Consider the following 15,707-nt stretch of genomic DNA (forward strand, 5'->3'; position numbering starts at 1 on the left):
TAAAACTTTGTTTTCATTTATTTTAGTATAAAATTTTATGAAGTGATTAAACAACCTGAACAGCCTTTTACAAAACACAGTTAGCATTCAGTACAAAATGTACACCAAAGTGTAGCTAACTGCCTCGTTATTGACAAATACAACAGAACATGTTAACTGTTCATATCGTTTAAAATGTATTAAAAAAGAAAACTTAACTTATACAGTAAATAGACAAAACTAGCAACTCCATCTTATTATTAACGAAACACAAAAACAAATGAGCTTTTGCCAGATCACAACCGTTAGTGGCAAACTTTAAAGTCGCAGTCCTTTTAAAGAATACAAAACATCCACTCAATGCATCTTTCTCTGAAACTATGTGCAGCATCAGTGTGAGGTTTGTTATTATCTTACTGATGTCAGTGGAGTGTCATCTAATCAGTGTTGTGCTTTGGTGTGCTTTTTAGTGGTTTTGGCGGTGGTTCTTTTTGGTGCTTGGTTTAAGCTACCGTCCCGCGTGCCTGCAAGGGAAAAAAACAATCACATCAGTATCGTCATCACACACAGTGTCTCCTCTGAGTAAGATGACAGACCCGAACCCAGTTTAAGCTTATTTTTTGCAAATTGCAGGATTAGACTTTGCAGGATACTGGTGTAACGTCCACAGAGCTGTTACAACTCACCATTGACTTCATCTCCCGTCTGTCCCCGTCATCTTGCTTGTAACGACCCATTTTCTTACTGTTCTCAACATATTCCTAGAAACGGAAAGACAGAGTTATAGAGGAGTTATTTTACGCTAATTTAACTAAAAAAAAAGAACTCATGGTTTCTGTGCAGTGTTAACAATAAAATAGAAGGAGTTATAGTAAATGTTTAAAAAGAACAGTGGGCTTAAGTAAATAAAAAAAGGACCTTTAAGAATCAGCAGAGACAATTAAGAATAAGGATTTTGGATTTTGCCCTGTTTTTCTACAACTTGCCAAATATTCATACACGAAATGAATGTCCTTGAGGGTCACATATTACAGTGGGTAGACTATATGAATGCCTTTCTATTGAGCTCTGTATTAGATGTATGGACAGTTTTTCCTGAAGCCTGAAGCAGTTGAAATTGTAGTCACGTCTCAACTGAGGAAAAAGAAAACACTGACCAAACACAAACTGCTGGGTCAAAATAAATCGATAACTCTGACGAAGCTTTTTTAACAACATCTTTGGCAGAAGTATTCCCTTTATAAACTCTTTCCTCTCACCATCAAGGCCTTGTCCATGTAGTACTCGCGTCCGGGACTGCCATCATTATACTTTGTGTCCACGGCGAAGCAGAGGAAGAGAACGTCCACCACATTCTCAAAGACGGAGAGGAAGCAGTGAGCCACCAGGTAGGCAAACAGGCAGACGATGAGGAGAGGCAGGACCCACACGGTGTAGTCCCTCTGGTAGTTCAGAGCCAGGACGCCGGCAAAAGCTGTGCAGGAGACTATGAGCACCTGAGAGTGAAGATGAGAGACTAGTTAGGGCAGTTACTTTGTGGAAAAATCTTACTACCAAGGTGGATAATACAGCAGAACATATGTGATGTACCTTTCCCAAGAAGAGGACAAAGTCTCCCACAGTGTTGATGGCGGCCACTCGGAGGGCGTTCTCCACCAGGATGAGGAAAGCCTCGCGAGCAGAGGTGCAGAAGCTGGTGCTGTTGATGGCTGTCGCAGTGTATGCATTCTAAAATAATGCAGTATGCACACCGTAAATACTTGTGATCTTGATTCTTCTCAACAATATATTTTCTCTCTTTACCAGCCTGTTATCACTTACTTGATTTAAGTATGCAAGACATTTCTCCAGACACCACAAACAGCAGACACAACCTTTCAGCATGCAACGAGCACAGGCGTTCTCCTAGGAGAAATGAAGAAAGTCACAGGTTAACAAACTTTAAATTAAATGCATGTAAAAAGTACTGAAAATGGCGACTTACAGAGTCAACATAATCTCTATTTACAGAGAATAGCAGGGACGTGGATTTTTGGGATCGCAAGTGCTCTGTTTGAACTACGCTTGTAGTCCGAGTAATATTGACCAATCACGTATCAGCAGGCTGCGGCGTATGCAGGAAAAATAGACTAAAGAGCATCTGCATGCTAACCGCTAACAATCTGTTCTAGATCAAAATTTCAACTAAATGTATATATAAATTCCCTCACGTGGAGTCACAAAAGCCATTCAGCGTTCAGTTTTCCTGACTTTCTTGAATGCATCAAAAATGATCTATCCGACCTCCGTTCAGCAAACAAGTAGTTTTCTTCTCCTCTTGAGAACGGACCTGACAAAGCTTCATTTTTACTTTTTACAAATCTGCATCATGACGTCGAAATTTCGCGAAAAAAACTGAAGACCCGTTAATTAAAAGTAAATCACAAGAAAAACGTGTTCTTTTTCTGTAAACAATGCAGCATGTGAAAAAGAAGTCGCTACCCGCCGGCTACACGCTCCGGCATGTTCATGATTGGAGTCAACATGACGCCATAATAGAGTTTTCATATGGGTAGTATTTAAAAAATAGGCCCTGTATAATGTCATGGCTCACCTTCCCTTTGAGCTGGCTGTGGATGTACATCAGGATGAGGCGAGGGATCTTAACTAGCGTGATGATGAAGGAGCCTTTGGCCACAGTGCCCAGATGGTAGCGCATGGTACGTGCCATGGAGTACAGGATGGGAGTCGCTGGCATCTGGGACTTATTCCTTCAGTTAATCAGATGCAGGGAGATGCCTCAAAATAAATCAACATTTATTATGACATTGAAAACAATATAAAGCTGTTACTTCTTTTGTACCTGGTGAAGTAGTAAGTGACCACAGCTCCAGAGATGGTCATCTGCTGGAAGGCGAGAATGTACTCGCTGATCCAGATGAGACCCACAGCGTGATACCACACCAGGTACTGAAGAGGCCCTTGCATGTGGTACTCAACCAAACCTGTAGAGTTGTTCTTTACTGGTGTCCCTGCGAGGAAACACAAGCAGGAGTCTGATGTTTAAAGTTCAGGCATTTTATACTATGAGACATTTATGATACCGGACGTCCCTCTGTCATTTCAGTATTTTTTGTGCGATAAATTGTACTTGACTGAACACAATTCACATTAACTGCAAGTAACTGTCTAAAATTTGTGCAACATCTGCTCTCCACTATACACCAATGCTATTTATACAGTGTGGAAATGTGATGTTTTGACTGTATTCATGCTGGCCTTTTGTTTTAAATTATACTGAATTAAATCGACTGTAGAATAGAGAAGTGGGAGATGAAGAGAGAAGTCGTTCTTTGACTCCATCCTCCCACATCACGCGACTAGCACAAGATTCCAAATGTGGGAGTGAGGTCACGCCACGAAATCGAGACAAAATGTCAAAAGTAACAAACTTAATATTCTAGCTGTTTGGGAATTTCACCACTGACATATCTGATGCTAAAAAAAAGACTGTACTCTAGAGCATGAACAGATTTTTAAACCATGTATTAACTTCAAGTACAAGAGCTCCCCGCTATCTGTCCTCACCTGCGGTCCCCAGAAAGAGAAGCACAGCGATCCAGTAGACCCAGAACAGCATGAGGCAGAGAAAGGTCCAGAAAGGCTGCAAAGCCAGCAAGGGCAGGTGGATGAACACTTTACCGGCCACATGGAAGAGGGAGATGGTGAGAGCTACACGCTTCCTCATGATGAACATCACAATAAGGAGAACCACCTGGAAGGTCACACAAAGACCAGTTGTCTTAATCCCACAGACTGTGATTTTTAGTATAGTTATTATTTTATAGTTTTTTGTTTATAAGATATGCACTCTGTCACATACTGTGAAAATTGTTGCACCGATTGAATACACAAGCAGGGCCTTCACATTATCGGAGGCCACTTCCTTCCCAAACACCGATAAGGTGTTGTTATTAGCGGCCTTCCTGTGGTCCACATAGAGCCACCAGAGGATGCCCGTCCCACCTGCAAAACATCAGAGCAGAAAAAAGCTCAAAAATACCTGCATGGAACATTCCTCATGAGAGAATTAATGAGGTGGTTTAGGTGTAAGAGTGCTTGAACACGTACCTATAGAGCCAATGATTACCAGAATTGTTAGGACCCACACCAGGACTTTGGAGATGTAACGAATGACGACCATCATGATCAGGGACAGGACTGAGAAAAAACATGTGCACGAGGTGAGAATAATAAAAGCCGCTAACATGGAAAGGGTTACATCAGACTGTATATTGTATATACATTCAAAGACACACTGAAGTATTTTAAGTAACCATTAGTTTGCATTATTTCCAAACAGAAAGTGAAAATGGGAGAGCCCAGAAGTCCCAAATCTGCTTTGGAATAAATAATTTTGACTTCACATGAACTATTTAAAAACAAAACAGATAAATAAAAAATTACTAAAACTGACACGGGACTAGTTCTGCCCTTTTTCTACAGACCTTAAATTTATCCCTGTGGGTAAAGCTTCAGTGTATACAAAGCTGTAACCGCACACACACTTCCTGTTATTTCAATGACAAAAATAGCTTCCCTTCGGAGAGCTTCCTTCCTACTGCATCCTCATGAGAAATTACATTTGCGCAGTGGGAGCAGCCGTAAATAAAACATACCAGCTGTTTGTCTTCTGCTAAAAACGATCAGTCATTCACTGAAAATATCCGCTTGCTTATTGCAAGCCAGACATCTCCGTGCCTTATACCTAAAGCCAGCAGACAAAGGCCCATGATGATCTCCTTGCTGGCCATCACTCCTGCGATGACTCGACGCATCACACTGTTGTCACCGATGAATGTGATGAAGGCCTGGGCGAATTCGGCGTAGCAGCCGACATCCACAGGGATACAGCGGTGAAACACTGGGACAGGCTTACTGTAAACATGAACAAGATGGTTTATCATGGGATGATTTAAACTTTGATAGTAGTTAAAGCAGAGGGTTTTGGACATGTCTGCTTCACTTAACCCTTACTGGATGTGCCTTTTTTACCTTGGAGGAACAGGGATTTTGGGGCATTTGGTGGTCCTTTCTGAATGGCTTGTGTATCTTGTAGGTGAAATATCATAGGAGCAGAGATGAGATCCTAGAAGAAGAAATCACTTCAGTTTCATCGCTCAAGCAATTATAATGGTGTTCAATGTATGTCCTATTTACATCCAACATTTATAATAAATGCATGTAAACATTAGTCAATACACTGCACTGCCTTTTCTCTTAAAGGAGCAATGGCCCCTGGGAAAAGCCTCTGCCAGTCAAAGCTGGTGTTTTCTGTATTCGATAGAAGCAATAATATTTGAAATTGGCAATGGCTCAGAGCGGTACAGAATCCAAAATACGACGAGAATATACCGGTGGATCGTCTACATTTCAAACCTGACGACTTTGAACGAGACATGACATCAGAGGCGGGCGTCCTAGACTGAGGAAGTGTAGTTTAGCGAGCGCCCCGGCCTCCACCAGATGACACGTTTTACATAGTCTGGTGGAGGTTTTCCAGGGCCCATTGGAGAAGCGGATAGCGTCCTCCAAAGGCACAGAGCGAAAGTTGCATTTTTTCCCTACCATAATGGCATTAGCTCCTCATAATAGCATGATAGGACTGAGGTTGAAAATCAGCAAACTGGCCCTTTAAATATTGGCATTCGTGCTGTTTTCTCACCATTATTCAGGGCAAACGTCTTTAACTCGTTGTATGTTTTCAGCTCGGTAGAGGGACATTTGGAGACGCACAGGGCGATGGACTTGATCTTCCTGTTAATGAGGTCAAGGTTGCAGGGGTCTAGAAAGAAAACATACCTGATAGGAAGAGAAAAAAAATACATTTTAGATTTGTTAACTGCTCAAAATAAAATGCAGTCAATCCCTTTCCTCCACATTCAGTAACACTTTCCCCTTTAGTGAAAAAATCAGTATATTTGGTTCCTACTATGCCAGTTTGGACTGTTCAGTCTGGGCTTAAAATGGAAGATGTTGACATTCGCTCCTCTGTCACACAGATCCCTCTTTGTAGACGAACGCCTTTCATTCAAAGCCTCCGCGGGCAATCAGCCCATCAATAAAGCATGACCCATTGTTTCAGTAAAACTGGGCCTACAGGCTGCAAGCTGATGGAAAGATACTGCCAAAAAATAGGATTAAAACCAAAAGACTTTTCACATACATTTTGACCAGAGGACAATTCTATCCTGATACTAAAAATATAGCATGAACAGAGGGAGTTATCCTCTAAAACTCTTAAGCAAGAGAATACAGGGCAACTATACATCAGTGTAACTTTGTGCTTGTGATAGCAATCCACATTTACCTTCAGACAAACTAAGACTCTTATGGAACGAGAAAACACTGAGCAGTTTTCCTAACACATTATAACTCTTCTCTCAAACAAATTCTATTGACAACTGTTGTGTTAGGGAATTGTATTATAATGCTATTTGGAGAGGGTAATGTAATGGTCAATGTAAGCAAGTCAGGGATTAGACAGCACAACAATTTAAGTCACAGCAGAAGGCAAACTAAAGTGTTTACAAAGACACAAGTGCTTGTTTGTAGAAAAGTAGATTAGGATTACATGATGCAATCCTCGCATGCACACATGTAACGCTAAGTGCCTTTTTTTGTGACACCAACCTATCAATACACATGGTATGAGAAGTCTTTACATTTCTACTACAATTTTCTATCACAAAAACAGCACAATTTAAAATACTAAAGTTACATCCAGGATTACATTACATGCCAAAACATGTTCGAAAAGATAAAGATTAATTTCATGATTTATATAAAAATCAGACTAACTTGTTTTCTGACATGTCCCGGCCACTAAGGGGCACTCCCTCGATCTGTTCATTCTTCCGACCACAGGTGTTGCCATAGCTGTCATATCCGGAGATAAGCCTGGAGGCACCTCCTGTGGCGATGGGATAGATACAAATACAGGCCTGCAAAAGACACAGATCAAAGCATTCAATATATAAAAACAGTATTATATATAGATATATAAGATTAAGTAGGTTATTAAACAAATAATACACTGTGTTCATCTTTAAAATGTTTAAAATGTGAATCTGGAAATAAAACTGTTATTATTATTATTATTATTTGCCACAATCAGGACTTGAGGTGTTAACTCAACATTGTTCCAGTTGTATGTTAAACTTGAAGTAACTAAAAGTAATGCTGTCTAATTCAACAGCCCTGCAATTAATCCTATATGCATTCAAGTTAGAATGTAAAAATATAATATGCATTCAAGTTAGAATGTAAAAATATAATTTTTGAGAATTTGTATTTGAGAGTTGTTGCTCGAGTTTTATGGTCATAGAGGATGTACTTAAACTGATTTGTGTTACACAGTCAGGTACTTCTAATTATTTGACATCCCCGTTTATATAAATGAGGGTGGAATGAATATTATAAACACCTCTCAGTATACCAGACAGTACTTTAATAGCACCACAAACTACAGTGTCAAAAATGACCACACAGAGACATGCATTTAAAATTGTGAGCTTGTGAGTATTATTATTAAGTAGAAACTTGCTTAGTATTGTAGTAGTGTAATGCAACAGACATGCAATTAAGCCAACCTTTATAAAGATTATATTGCCAACTACAGTCTTCAAAAAGATTGAAATGATGTCATAACACACATCTTACAAAGTTAATATTATTCAAACTTCAGCTGTCGTGGATGAAGCACTTATTGCAGAGCTGTTGTATCAGACTGCATTAGCTACAGCAAGAGGAAACCATAAAAAATGGCTACTCAGTGTAAATAAGTTGCGCACATTCAACTGTAAACTTACCATCCCAACACAAAACAAAATGTATATGATTAGCCATGGGATGTCCGTGCAGCTGCGCTCCTCCAGCGGTTTCCAGTCCCGCTTGCCCTGCCAAGGCATAAATAATAGATAGTGAAAAGATGACACAGATCTCCTTAATCCCGTTTTGCTGGGGCTGCTGCTGCGGAACAGGAGCCTCCCTGCTGCTCCAAATCCAGCAGACAAATCACTCTGTTGTTGCTGCAAAACAAGCCGCTGCTACTGCTCGTGACGTTTTCGTTACCCACTCAAACTGTCCCAAACTCCTCTGTGAATTTGTGTTTTTAAGTTTTAAAGCAGACACAACTTTCATTGTGTTTTAGCTAACTTACCTCTGCGCTGCTACAACAGCCCATTGTAAACGACTGCGCGGCAACTTCAGCTAACTTAAAGGAAAACAAAACTTTAAGTGACTTTTCTTCAGTTAAAGTTAGACTTTGTCCCGCTTTTCAGCTCATTTCCCTTTCACTTTCTACCTATAACCTATACAAGGACACATATGTGCCGCTTTGTTTATGCCCTGTTCAATTAAGAGGTATACACCCATACGAGAAATTCCCTCCCGTGTTTAGAGCTTCAGGTAAACGCGGAAGAAGTCACATTTCTTATGCTGCCTTCACGGGCTATCGGAAGAACTAACACGCAATAACAAACCCGTTAGAGTAGATTGATACTTTTAATGGTCGATACTGAAGATTATTTCTGAGATCTAGAAAGGGAGAATAGGCTAGATTTCTATTGATGAATTACATGCCAGTGGTACTTTTTTAATGTAGCATAGTAGGATAAGTCGACGTGGAACTACTTCAGATCTTATAGCGAACAAACAAAAAAAACTTAACATATCCTTTAGAAAAGGGTTAGGGAACATATCCTGAAGTTTCTTTGGAGTTTCAGGGTATTTCTTAAGGGTATTACCCTAAGGTTTTTAATTTCTTAACATAACCTTAACGGGACATTTAGAGGGCGTTAAGGCTCAAACAAAATCCTATGCATGTAAGGAACGACATGCAAATGAACTGAAACATTGCAAATCCCAAATTACCACGGCCTTCATTATTATAACGGAAGAAAAAGGTGAAGTCCACGCAAGCTATAGAAAATTACAAGGTGCCATGAATGCAGCATAGTGGAAGCTTTAAGACGGACACACGTGTAGATTTTGGCGCCGTTTACTGGACTAATGAAGTAATGAACTAACTGTAACGTGAAGGATTTTGCACAATTCATAGTTTGGCCAGGCATGAGTGTCGTTACGGTGGAAAGTTATATTATAAAGCTGACAAAAGCTTATTTGACTTGAATTAACTCACCAGGGGAGCTGTCAGCTTTCTGTGCCACCTTGTAGCTGCCATTTCACCAACTAAGGTAAGTAATGGTGAGCAGGTTAGTGTTGGTTTTTGAAACAGTTTGTTTCTGTAAGTCATTACTACTTATTATGTACGAACAGGCAGCGTTTCTCTTACGGAAATTTAAGAGGATGAAGGTTTTACTTATCCCTGCTGACCATTGCCGTATTTAGACATTGCGTTTGTTTTACACTGAGAGAGCAGAGGACAGGCTTGACAGGCAGTTTGAGTGGCACTAACGAGGACCACACACTTTAGACTACAACTTTAACCTCACAGTTCAGCACGCGTTTCCTTTTGGTGTGTTTAATGAGCAACATAAGATGTACAAATCCAAATCTAACTTGTAACTTATAATATCAGATGGTTACTTACATACATGCCCAACAGCACCCCTATTGGTAAGAATGAGGCTTTGTCGCCCCCAACTGTTTGTGTCATGTTACTACAACTAGATTTTTCTAATAGATGCAAATGTATTGATTAATTGCAGACCATTCCTGGTAGCCCTGCTGCAGAAGGGGGACCATATGACTTCATCCCGCTCAGAGACACCGAGTGAGGATTCCTGCTGACAGGAGACTGCTGCAGCCCGTCCAGCTGAAGGACGGACCCTCCCTTACTCACTGTGTGACCTGACTGGAGCAAGCAAAACAAAAGGTGAGTCTGCCTCCTTGTGCATCATTATTTTTGTCTTATGTACAGCATTTTCTGCCCTGATGCTTTTTATCTGTGTTCCTTTTGTCTTGCTTGCTGTTGGATAAAAGCATGAGTCAGATGTTTCAAGCAGCATCTTTTTTTTTTGATGACATCATCCCCTGCCTGCTTGTTTTTCAGAAGGTTTCTTCTCCTCCTCTTGAAGGTTTCCCTGACCTGTGCACCTCCTGAGTTGGCTGGAATGTACAACAGTTTCCTGCAGAAGAGGTACCTTACATCTTTTTTTATTGCACTATAAATGTTCATACTGCTTCATCGCGTAGAAGACCGGAAGGGAAGGGAAATCTTTAACTGGGATAAAGTTATCAGTTGTGTGACTCATGCAAGATTCCTGCAGCCTTATCGTAGACATAATACCCGTCTTAAAACATGTTATTCTAGATAAACACACATGTACATTTTCCCTCATACATGACATTAGCTCTTATTTTGTCCGCATGGATTAAAAGTAAGTACCAAATTTGAAACGCACATGGAGCGGAAACCAAACTGTCCAGAGGTTTCTCTCTCTCTCTCACTATTTAATGAAACAGCTCCTTTCCCCTCATCTCATCCTGAGTCTCAGTCTCAAGTATTTCCTGCTGATGCTGCTGTGGCAACTGTGTCCAAGGACAACACGTTTTCCTGGATCTCCAGTGGAAGAGTCAATGCCAGCACAGCATATGTTCAGCAGAATCCTGGGTGGGTGGGTGGGTGGGGGTTGTAGTACGTCACTGTCCTGGCCCTCACAGGGGCTGCTCGGAGCTCAAGAATCGTTCCTCATAAACAAGAAGACAAGAGGATAAATATTATGAGTGTCTGTCCTCAGATACTTTTAAGATTTAAGCTGTTATAACACCAAGCTTTGGAGCATCTGATGACTTCCTTAATTGTACCTACAACACAGATGGAGGTACTGGCCATAAGTTTCACAATAGATTCTTTGGGAATCACTTGACCTTTGGTAAAACAAACAGTGCATCTTTCAAGATAATCAAGAACTGATGGTCGCTCTGATTCATGTGGAACATCCAGGGAAAAATTTTAGTTTGGTTTTGTGTTGGCTAAATAAGCACTAGTCTACAGTTTACTTTCAATGTTACAAAAAGGTCAAGAAGAAACACAGCTGAACATCTACCTGGCAAATTAATTAGGTATTCTGGATGGCATCATATTTATAACATTGAATGCTAATGTCCATGTGAGTGTTCTGTCGGCTGTGTGCATTCCTGAACACATTTTAAAGCTACACAAGTGTGAGAACGTGCTCAGGTGCAGGTGGTGATCTTTTATTCAGAGTACACAGATGAAATCCAGCTGCTGTTGTAACACGATGTCAGGATGTAACATTCTTAAGTGCAAATCAATAGGGTATCTTTTGAGGAGATAAAGGCTGTTGGATTATGAGTCAAGTCAATGACTTCCTCTATCTTTAGACCTAAGGAAGTTGTTTTCTTCTGCTCTTGAGGACAGACCTGACAAAGCTTGCATTTTTACTTCTTCGAAATCTGCATCATGATGTTGAAATTTCGACAAAGGCAAGACCCGTTAATTGAAGTAAATCACAAGAGAAACGGTTTCTCTTACTGTAACAACGCAGCACACGGAAAAGGAGGCCTTGACTGGAAATCGTTTATCTGTAACCACCCGGCACGTTCACCGTTGTCCCCAGAGGCTATATCGTCATCAGACTATAGCCGATGGGATCCGAGATTGCCCCCAATGTAAAGCACATGGAGCTTACCTGTAATGTAATGAAATAAATAAATTATAACTGTTATTATAAATAAAATTGCTATCGCTATTGAGGAAGACGTCAACGAGCTTCCGTGCTCCGTAAAAACTGGTAGGACCTGGGCCACATGACAAATAATCTACCAAGAAGACCTGGAATAAGAATAGACTACACATGAACAAGACACAAAACTCAAGGATACCATTTATAAAAAGGAAGAGAGACTAGAGGTCTATCTAGATAAATTCAGAATAAGACATTGCCAGCCAAAGGAGCTAGAAGGACATAATGGGATTGCATTCAGTTTCTTTGTGTGGTTTTAGTTGATGTCTTCTTGTCCAGGACTCGATCACAGTTACAGACATACTGCTTTCCATACATGGGATTTACAGTGGCTTCTGTGTCTCATTTTGGGTCCTTTCCCATCTATATATATATTTATATCCTATTTTCTAATAAGCCTGTATATCAAAGGTCTCTAAAGAGCTGATTAAGCGCTTATCCAAATATTTATGAATGGCAAATCCTGTTTACAAGAAACAACACAAAATGCAATCACAACCTTATATCCAGCAGTGGATTGCAAAATGCTGAAGGAGTGAGTGTAATGCAGGATTTTAGTGTTTGTTGTGAGAGCAGTGACTAGTAAAAGGGCAACATCTCCTTTTATCAAGCAATATTATTAAAAGATGCGACAACATAAACAGTAATGGGACTTTCTTGGTGTTTAATACTTTAAAATACCTGATAACACAAGTTTGTATTGCAAACTAAACGACATGTCACAATATTCTACAGCATACAGACACAGACATAAGGTCCTCTCGTGCCTCTTACACACACACACACACACACACACACACACACACACACACACACACACACACACACACACACACAGATCCTCTCACAAGAAGATTAGATAGATTATTTTAGCCTGGAGATTGTTATGGTCTGTATCCTCAATAACTTGTACTTCCTGTTCCCACGGAAACAGTCGCACTATAACCCATGATCAGTGGCCAAGGCCCCCTCGGATTCTCCCACGACGTCTCCGTGCGTATAGACCCACAGGAGCAGAGGGAGTTCAAATCCAGGGATGATTAAAGACTGCTTTTTAATTAAGACAGCAATGCAGCCCTCTGCTGACTTTGTAAGTTGCATCATTGGGATGTTTCCTTTAGGAATATTGTGATTGCTTCAGTTCCTACCCAGGCCTCAAACGCTGTTATTTAAACAGGCATGACTCTGGGCTTTTGAAAGAGACTTGTTAACCACAGGGCTAGGCAAGTGACAGGAAAGCATTGCAAGGATCTTGGTGTGGTTTGTTGATATTATTTTTAGATCTGCAGATGACATTCTGGCATTTTGTTTAGTTTTCTTTTCAGTGTAAATGAACCCAAGATCCTTATTACAACTTCACATAACTACCAGGCAAGTACAGTAGAAAGTGGTTATTTAAGGAAGCCTTAAAAAGGGGTGCAACTAAATCCTCTCAAAGCCGTCTTTGTATATGCAAGGACTCCGAATGACTCAGTTATAGGAGGGACATGTTTTTTTTTTTCTCTACCAGCGTCACCTACATTTTCCTACATGGGCAGACACCCCGTGTTCTTAAATGCCCATGATTTAGACTGGCTTATTTTTCCAATAATAAACTATATCAGTGAGGAATGTGTGGCTGTTTCCTTTGGGCCCTCGCAGCTCCACTTAAGAAGCTGACGGGTTGAACAGTGGGGGATTATAGGGTGAATCATGAATGGCTCTTTCTTAGCCATGTATGTGATGGCTGCAGACATATGACCAACGATGCTGCATGCCTGTGAGAACATTCATGCTCGTCCGCCGTGTTGTGGGACTTACACACAGTCTGGGCCATAATGATGACTCTTAAAGGGCAAGTAAACACTCACAAACTCTGAAATAACTCTGATATACGATACATAGTCATTTACAAAGTTTCCAAAATAGATTGAACAAACATCCGCTCATATTTTCATCGAGGGACAGGGAGTATTACAGTTCATGTTGTTTCATGAAGTCATGGTCACAAATGTAGATTTGTAAAGTGGAAAGTTCTGATAATGAATCATTCTTAGCGATGCTTGTGGCATGACTTTGCCTTGTTTATTCACTATTTTGGTCCATACTGAAATATGTCATTTCTGATTTTGAGTGAAAATCATTGGATGGCTTGGCATGAAACTGGGTTCAGACTTTCATGTTAACATGATGAACTTAAATGGTGCACATGTTAAACGATAAACATCAGCATGTTCGCATGCTTGCATCTTCTTCAAAGCACATCCATACAGAGCAGCCAGCATAGCTAACAACTAGACTTGTTCAATGCTCAGTACTTCTGAATGCATACAGAGATGCTGCTGATATGCAGCTGGTCTAACACATGTTGCTGATTGAACATGTGTTCGCACCGTGTCACTGAAGGATCAGATTGTGACGTACACCAGTTGCCCTGTGGCCGTGCAGGATGCTGGGATAGGCAGGGGGGAGGCTCAGTCTTTTAAATTATAGGCCCGTGTTGGATGTCCACAGGAGGTAATGAGTGGATGGCCCGAGTCATGCTCTGTGTCGGCCTCAGCACTTCAATCACAAGCCATATTCACATGGAAGCTACTGTGACCGAAAAGATCTGCCTTTCGTTACACTGCACTCAGCGTAACCCCAGAGCGCATCATGTGACACGCTACAGAGGAGTCTTGTTGAACTTGGATCCTTCCCCCTCGAGGACGACCATCTGTGTCCCCGGAGAGCCAACATTGATGGCAGTGTACAGTTTCCCAGCGAGGCCCCTAAGAAAAGACTCATCCAGAGATTCACCTCACATCTGGATGACCCAGAGGTTAGAGGCCGGGTCTGCAGGGATCGTTGGAGGGGGCTTCACTCCAGTTTGGCTTTGACATACTACTCTTTTTGTGCAACCTAGTCGGTCACAGTTTTAGATGACGCAACTTTCTGGAGGACGGGGACAGAAGTTATATTACCGCAGATTTATTTGTTTTTCAACCCCTGATTTAAAAAATGGCAGATTGTCTTAAACTGTCTCAGTGACATCAAATATAAATACCCCCGGCTTTGCCTTTTCTTCCGCTGAGTGCTTCTGACAAATGACTATATTAGGAAATGAATTACTGGCATTTTGGTCCTTTTTAAAGTTTTTTTCCCCCTTAGGTCCACTGTAAAGATACAAAGATATAAAGTTGACTGCTTCTAACATTGTTCCCGTTGTCATACTTATAAAAGTGGTTTACATTTTCCAGATATTCTTCTTTAAATCTATCTGTAAAGATATCTTGCTTTGCTATTTCTTCCTCAGTATCAGTGTTTGGATAAGAATGCTTGTAGAGTTACAAGATGACAAATTTAATAAAAAAAAAAAAGCATGCCTCAGAAATAACTGCCAAAACATTAGAGCAATCTGTCTTGGCCCAAAGCCAGGAGGTCTTGCGAGGCAGCTTGTCTGTTACTAATCAAAACCAACTGCTGGGAGCCTTGCCCACCTCAGTGAAATAGCAAACCAAGGCAGAAAGAAGAAAAAAGTTCACTGAGAAGAGGACAGAGACAAGATTTAAGAGAAGAAGCGGAGAGGAAGTTTCTAAAACAGCGAGGAGAGAAAGTACATTAGAGGAGGGGAGGGGAGAATAAATGCGTATAGTGTGCTGGGTGAGTTGTGAGACGGGGGATGGGGCTCCTAGGATGTGACTCAGACTCCCTGTCAAAACCAGTGGGGAGGGGACCAGATGAGAAAAGGGATAGAACGGAGGAGAGCAGGGGTGGAGTGGGGGAAAGAAAACCCGGCCCCTCTTACACCACCCCGACCCTTCGGCATTCAGCGTCAGCAAAAACCCTAATGTGATCAAGATGGAAGTTGTCTTTGGACGTCTCACTGCTCCCCGGCTTTCTGCCTGCCTTCAGAGGCTTCACTGCCTTTCCGACAGTTTTACAGCGGAGACACTGACTGGAGTCGAGAAAATGGCTTGAAGAAAGCAAGACTAAGGACTGCTTACAAAACAACACGTATGTCAAGTCACATGGAAAACGATGGATTCATATTTCATG

At 41.1% G+C, this 15,707-nt stretch overlaps 1 protein-coding gene across 1 annotated transcript; it reads right to left on the reverse strand.

Annotated features, from left to right (window-relative positions):
- slc44a1a (solute carrier family 44 member 1a) lies at window positions 1-8,422 on the reverse strand. The gene is made up of 16 exons (XM_069666430.1): window positions 8,180-8,422; window positions 7,830-7,916; window positions 6,820-6,962; window positions 5,684-5,820; window positions 5,014-5,107; window positions 4,727-4,896; window positions 4,090-4,179; window positions 3,842-3,984; window positions 3,547-3,733; window positions 2,822-2,990; window positions 2,573-2,729; window positions 1,801-1,884; window positions 1,570-1,707; window positions 1,239-1,475; window positions 666-740; window positions 1-503 (listed from the first exon to the last, which is right to left on the reverse strand). Exons 1-16 carry the CDS (start codon window positions 8,201-8,203, stop codon window positions 483-485), a joined length of 1,956 nt encoding a protein of 651 aa, XP_069522531.1. The 5' UTR covers window positions 8,204-8,422; the 3' UTR covers window positions 1-482.
- Between the last annotated feature and the right edge of the window lie 7,285 nt (window positions 8,423-15,707).

The sequence above is a fragment of the Semicossyphus pulcher genome, unplaced genomic scaffold (genome assembly GCF_022749685.1).
Source record: "Semicossyphus pulcher isolate SPU_LCO1_2020_fin unplaced genomic scaffold, fSemPul1.0.p SCAF_17, whole genome shotgun sequence".
NCBI classification, from domain to species: domain Eukaryota; kingdom Metazoa; phylum Chordata; class Actinopteri; order Labriformes; family Labridae; genus Semicossyphus; species Semicossyphus pulcher.

What these genes read in the sequence shown, in the direction of transcription:
- slc44a1a (XM_069666430.1), bottom strand. Translation starts at nt 8,203, where the DNA reads ATGGGCTGTTGTAGCAGCGCAGAG. An exon ending in TCGGTGCAACAATTTTCACA is followed by an intron (nt 3,734 to 3,841) that starts GTATGTGACAGA and finishes GTGACCTTCCAG; the next exon opens with GTGGTTCTCCTTATTGTGAT. An exon ending in GTCTTGCATACTTAAATCAA is followed by an intron (nt 1,708 to 1,800) that starts GTAAGTGATAAC and finishes GCATTATTTTAG; the next exon opens with AATGCATACACTGCGACAGC.